This window comes from Coregonus lavaretus (assembly GCF_964263955.1).
Source record: "Coregonus lavaretus genome assembly, chromosome: 26".
NCBI classification, from domain to species: Eukaryota; Metazoa; Chordata; class Actinopteri; order Salmoniformes; family Salmonidae; genus Coregonus; species Coregonus lavaretus.
In genome coordinates, this window is record NC_140013.1 from 40,203,372 (window position 1) to 40,210,174 (window position 6,803).

The 6,803-nt window shown below is 42.1% G+C and overlaps 1 protein-coding gene across 1 annotated transcript in view; it reads left to right on the plus strand.

Annotated features, from left to right (window-relative positions):
- The window catches only part of LOC311101423 (syntaxin-1B-like), a 91,770-nt gene extending 87,494 nt beyond the window's left edge, over positions 1–4,276 (plus strand). Inside the window, exon 8 of the mRNA XM_084142568.1 lies at positions 76–4,276. Coding sequence (XP_083998694.1) covers positions 76–153 — 78 coding nt within the window. The 3' untranslated portion in view covers positions 154–4,276. The remainder of the gene's footprint in view (positions 1–75) is intronic.
- Positions 4,277–6,803: the final 2,527 nt, after the last annotated feature.

Genomic DNA, 6,803 nt, shown 5'->3' on the forward strand with positions numbered 1-6,803 from the left:
TCCCCCTCTCCACTACTCCATTCCATCCATGTCTCTCTGTCACTCACTCTCCTCCCTCTCCGTCTCCCCGTGCAGAAGATGATCCTGATAGGGGTCTGCCTTGCGGTCTCTCTGATCATCCTCATCATCTCTCTGGCTGTGGGGCTCAGTTAGGGAGCCACCGACATCCAGACCTTGGCCTGAGGGTGGGTGCCCCTCTGGGCTTGGAGAGGCCTGGTTAAGGGCCTTGTCACCTCCCTGGAGGATGGCTCCATGTCTTCCACACTCACCTAGCTCTCTGGTGGTCTGGTCTACCTTCACCCACCCTGGTTAAAAGAAGGTGTGTCAAAGACTGAAGAGCTGGAACACATAGTTACTGGGCAGACAGGTTCTGGAACACATAGTTACTGGGCAGACAGGTTCTGGAACACATAGTTACTGGGCAGACAGGTTCTGGAACACATAGTTACTGGGAAGACCGGTTCTGGAACACATAGTTACTGGGCAGACAGGTTCTGGAACACATAGTTACTGGGCAGACAGGTTCTGGAACACATAGTTACTGGGCAGACCGGTTCTGGAACACATAGTTACTGGGCAGACCGGTTCTGGAACACATAGTTACTGGGCAGACAGGTTCTGGAACACATAGTTACTGGGCAGACAGGTTCTGGAACACATAGTTACTGGGCAGACAGGTTCTGGAACACATAGTTACTGGGCAGACTGGTTCTGGAACACATAGTTACTGGGCAGACAGGTTCTGGAACACATAGTTACTGGGCAGACCGGTTCTGGAACACATAGTCACAGGGCAGACAGGTTCTGGAACACATAGTTACTGGGCAGACAGGTTCTGGAACACATAGTTACTGGGCAGACCGGTTCTGGAACACATAGTCACAGGGCAGACAGGTTCTGGAACACATAGTTACTGGGCAGACAGGTTCTGGAACACATAGTTACTGGGCAGACAGGTTCTGGAACACATAGTTACTGGGCAGACCGGTTCTGGAACACATAGTTACAGGGTAGACAGGTTCTGGATCACATAGTCACAGGGCAGACAGGTTCTGCTACTTCATGTTGAGGATATCCACACCCATAGAAATCCCATGAACACTACAGATAGATCTCAATAATTAGTGGTCCTTGGTAGAGCATGGCACTTGCAATGTCAGGATAGTGGGTTTGATTCCTGGGACCACCCGTACGTGAAATGGGCTGTAAGTTGCTTTGTATTAAAGTGTCTGGTAAATGTCCTGTATTATAATTGAATGATCTTTTTACCTGTTTGTGTCTGCAAGTCATCACCCTACATGTGACCCAGTCATGTTGTATGAGTGCTTCTGTGTTGTTGAAGGAGATGTTTTGCATGTTTTATAATCATGTTGATGTACTGTGCAGTGTATGAATCATTATCTATGACCACGATGATATAATCAACTACTGGCTGTACTACGTACTGTGCATGGCTTCTGTTTTCAGAGAAACCCTGTATTTAAACGAATAATAATACAGAATGTGGAAATTGCCCTAACTGACCCGTAGCACTCCAATACTGTCTGTGAGAATAATCTTAAGCGCTGTGTTCTGTTATTAATAACCCGTTGTTTAGGTGTTTATCTTTAACACATTTTTACTCTTCTCTTCACATGCTGCCTGGTATGTTTGTTTCTCTTTTTAAAATGTGCAGAAGAAAATCATGATCATTATTTGCTGTGTGATTCTGGGAATCGTCATTGCTTCTACTATTGGAGGATACCTAGGAATAGCCTGAGACATACACCAAAGGTCATGTCAGGAGCCAGGCACGCACGCATACACGCACGCACGCACGCACACAGGTCCACAAGTGGGGCCATTTTACCTGAATACAACATCATGTGTTCCTCAGCACGAAGCTCATTGTGATCAATTATACACACACCGTGTACAGGACAAGGATTGTAATTTCCGCATGAGTTCCTTTTTTTTTTTTTGTAAATGTGTGTTTCTGTAAAGTGTTTATCTGAGTGTTGAGTATTGTCAAAGATTTTGAAATGTTTCCAAAATGTATTTTTGAATAGGGATGTAAGAAACTAATGCTATACATACTAACACATTCCAAACTTCCAAATGTTGTGTTGAATCAGTTTTGAAACGCTGAATGTATTGTAACAACCCCACCACGTTGCAGTCTTTTCCTGACACGGTTGTTTTGATAACCAATGAACGGTTATAACCCAGGATCTGACGTCTGCTGAAAAGTCAGGAGTGTTTATTTTTTACTGTAATTCCTTAATCAGATATTACCGTAATCTTGTTGTCAGTAGGGTTTCTTTTTTACTATAATTTCTTCATTAGTTATTACTGTAATCGTGTTGTGTGACACAGACATAGACGCAGAAAGAAAAATATCTCAGCGCTGCAGAGACTCATACAGGACTAGTAAAGGCCCAGTGCACTACTTTTGTCCCCAAAATATTTGTTACAAATTGTTGTATTATAATAATTTGTTGTTGTTATTATTGTGATTTTTCAGGGGGTGCTGCAGAACCCTCAGCATCCCTATTTCCCGCGGCTAGTGACTGACAGTATACTATACATATTACACATTTTATATCATATATAATATAATCATATATAATATTAATATAATATTGTCATATATAATATAATACATCATATTATGTCATATGTAATATGTAATATAATCACAATACATTCATATAATAGTATGTCATATGTCATATAATCTTATAATATAATCATATTTAATATTAATGTAATATTATGTAATATGTAACATTATATTATGTGTGATAATGATGAGGCCAGTAAACTTGGACATTCTGCTCCTCTGGCCTCCATAGACCCTAACTCATAACACTGGCCTCCATAGACCCTAACTCATAACACTGGCCTCCATAGACCCTAACTCATAACACTGGCCTCTATAGACCCTTAACTCATAACACTGGCCTCCATAGACCCTAACTCATAACACTGGCCTCTATAGTCCCTAACTCATAACACTGGCCTCCATAGACCCTAACTCATAACACTGGCCTCTATAGACCCTTAACTCATAACACTGGCCTCTATAGACCCTTAACTCATAACACTGGCCTCCATAGACCCTAACTCATAACACTGGCCTCCATAGACCCTAACTCATAACACTGGCCTCTATAGACCCTTAACTCATAACACTGGCCTCTATAGACCCTTAACTCATAACACTGGCCTCTATAGACCCTAACTCATAACACTGGCCTCCATAGACCATAACTCATAACACTGGTCTCTATAGATTCTAACTCATAACACTGGCCTCTATAGACCCTTAACTCATAACACTGGCCTCTATAGACCCTTAACTCATAACACTAGCATGGTTTATTTCAAGATACGGTGACGTTGTGTTCTGTGGAAAACCAATGAAGAAAACTATATGGATGTAGGTTTGGTTGTTGTTCGTGAGATCGCCCCATGCAGAGCCTGGCAATGAGTCAGTATTATTGCATTTGTTATTTTGCTATGTCACATCCTATTCTGGAAGGTCAAGACCCTCATTTTAACTATCAACATCACAGTATCCCATAATGCCTTACCTACTGTACAATACTGCCTGCTGAATTCCAGTGTTGTGTGTGTGTGAGAGAGAGAGAGAGAGAGAGAGAGAGAGAGAGAGAGAGAGAGAGAGAGCATTTGAATGTCTGAAACCAATGTTTTTTGTGATTTGACTGAGGAATAGCATCTACCACTGCCAATGATTGTAAATATGCTGTTGAGATGGAGTCTAGACGGTTGCTCTCTATTTTGTTCTGCTTCTGTGAACCCCTGATATTTTAGGTTCCTGTTGAACTGCATTTTAGCTTTTAACAAACAAGGCTGGGATTCATTCAAACCCACCATAGCAATGTTTTATGCAATGTCTTTATTTACAGTATTCATCTTGTGTACACACACTTCTAATTCTGAAAAGTGAAAGCATACCTGTGAGGGGGGTCGCCCTGGTAGTAGTTGTAGGTTTTTATACAGTACCCAAGACCAGTCTGTGAGTTTATTTGACCATTTGAAAAAAAGGTTACTGTGTAAATACTGCAATGTGGGTTTGATTGAATTGAGTCCCAAGTATTTTCTCCTACCTTGCTACTCAGTTCTGTTCGGTTGGTCTGTGAGGGAGTTGCTAGCTGAATCTGGTGAATCATGCACAAACAAACCACAACCATGATGCCTACTCAACGTGTTGCCTTTGTGTTGTGATGCTATGTTTTGCTTTTGTTATTAAGTAAAGTTTGTCTGTAAGTTTGATGCCTCTCTTTTTCCTTAGTCTTAGGCCCATTGCACATGCCCACTCACCACCTGTCCACCAGACAGATGTCAGATCAGCATTTTATTGATATTTGATACAGTTGTCAGTGGCCGTAACTAGCAAAGGATCATGGACGATGTAGTCTTTTTCATCCTGCCTGAGAGAGTCAACCGGGAGCCTCCTCGTAGCCTGCCGGCCTGTGATTGGTCTGTGTCAGCAGCATGTTGTCCTGTGTGGCGACAAATGTTGTAGTCAGAATGTATCACTATTTAATTAAATATCTCGATTTGTAGCAAACTAAAATAATTCACTGTGGGGATCGAACATGATCATGATAAACTAATTTTAGAGCCCAAAACGGCCGTCTAAAAATTAATTGTTTGGCCGTTAGCTTGCTACGCATTAGCCGATCAGCAGAGCTCTTGACTTCACGCTCCAGACCGGACACTGGGGGCCTGTACCTAACTAGCTAGCTAAGCATGGATGCCAAAAGACGACGCTAGCTAGACTCGGGAGCTCATGGCCACACAGGCTACAGTAGCCAACTGGTCATGACATGATTACACCATGGGCAACAATGACTCACGACTAGTTCGTTTTCAGACAAATATGTTCAACTCATAGTTATTTTATCCACTGACCACTGCATTTAGGAGGAGGATAGATAAATTACTGAATTGTAGCTAGCTAGCTCACTGGCCAGGCAGTAGCCACTACTAACCAACCAATCAGAGGCTAGTAGTGGCTATTCTTTGTTACATTTGGGTTAACTTCAAAATAACAAGTAGTGGACTTTCATTTTACGCCAAAATGTATTTGGTGATCAAGCTAAAGCTAGGCTTTCCAAGTCGTTTGGCGCTCAGTGTTCATGCCGGCGAGCTAGCTAAACAGATGGCTCTGCAGCGCATCAGTGTGACGTCACGCACCCAAGAAGGCTCAACCAATCACCTGACGGGTTCTTTGTCGTAACTCATGAATATTAATGACTTTGCCTCCGGGTAGTAATAATAATAATAATAATATGCCATTTAGCAGACGCTTTTAATCCAAAGCGATTTACAGTCATGTGTGCATACATTTTTACGTAGGGGTATGCTACGAATGGGTATGCTACGAAAGGAAATTTCACCAACAGTAAGGGGGCCCACTAGAGGCCACACTTCTGTCGCTTATTGGTAGGGCCGGCCCTGATTGTGTCATCTGTACAATACAGTACAATGAGCATAAAGATGTGTGATACAATAAATTATGTATTCCTTGCAAACCAAAATGAGTTGTTAGGAGGTCCATGGAACATCATGAAATGGTCGTCAGGACGTTGTGTCATGGTCCTGTGGAGGTTTTGTCTAGTTCCAGGGACGTCCCCAAGGACATTTAGGACGTTCTCAGGACGTTGTGTCATGGTCCCGTGGAGGTTTTTGTCTAATTCCCGGTTTGTTCTGGGGACATCTCCGAGGACATTTATAGGACGTTCTTAGAACGTTCTGTAATGGTCCCGTGGAGGTTTTTGTCTAGTTCCCGGCTTGTTCCTGGACGTCATTGAGGACCAGGTCAGGATGCTTATCGGACGTTCTCAGTACATTCAGTGTATCAGTCATTAGGACCGCATCTGATGGTCCCAGAGAAGCAATAAATGAAAAAAACGTTATACCTACCTACTTGGGTATGCGCATTTCATTACACATCATCACTCCTAGTTACCGTTGCCGAGCCCATCAAGGCCGTGATTGGTGAACCATTGAGCCATTCACAGCTCTTTGTCTGTTAGCAAGGATTGGGACACCCACACACACAAACAGCGCGTTTAACATACAGTACATATGTACTTTAACATACAGTACTTTTCACAAACAGTACAACGTACCTATTTGACACTCTTTGACATACATGATTACATTGTGCATGTTCATTTATACAGTAGTTATTATTCAACATGTCCTCACCTGGGATTTGAACTCACAACCTCTTAGGGCTCATGGTGTAACCGCGGCAGTCAGTTTTACCGTTACATCCTATACATAATATTCTGAGTGTGAGTAGCAAAGCAAAGGGTCTGGTTTCCAAAAACATATCTATTTTTTAATGACGACCTGTTCTAAACCTCTTCTAGACAAAGGTCCCCCAGAGAACGTTCCGTTGGAACTATCACATAATGTCCTGATTACAGAAAAAAAGTATAATAATATAATAATATAATAATATGCCATTTAGCAGACGCTTACTTACTTACAGTCATGTCTTGGGAAGGTTCTAAAAAAGTATTAAAGGACAATTCCGCCAGTTTATAACCTGTTATTATGCTGTTAGTATATATGCACTACTGTAAGATTTGATACAAATTGTATGTTTTATTGTTTTCAATAATCATACTGCACGATGCCTTGTTTAGAACTATAAGCCAGATATTTCAACCGATGTATAAATGTGAAGCATCCGGTTGGCGTTTCCACTCACTACCAAATATGGTGATGAAAGGAAGCCCAGTGTGCCGGCAGTGGGAGAAGATGGAGCGAGATGGACTTTG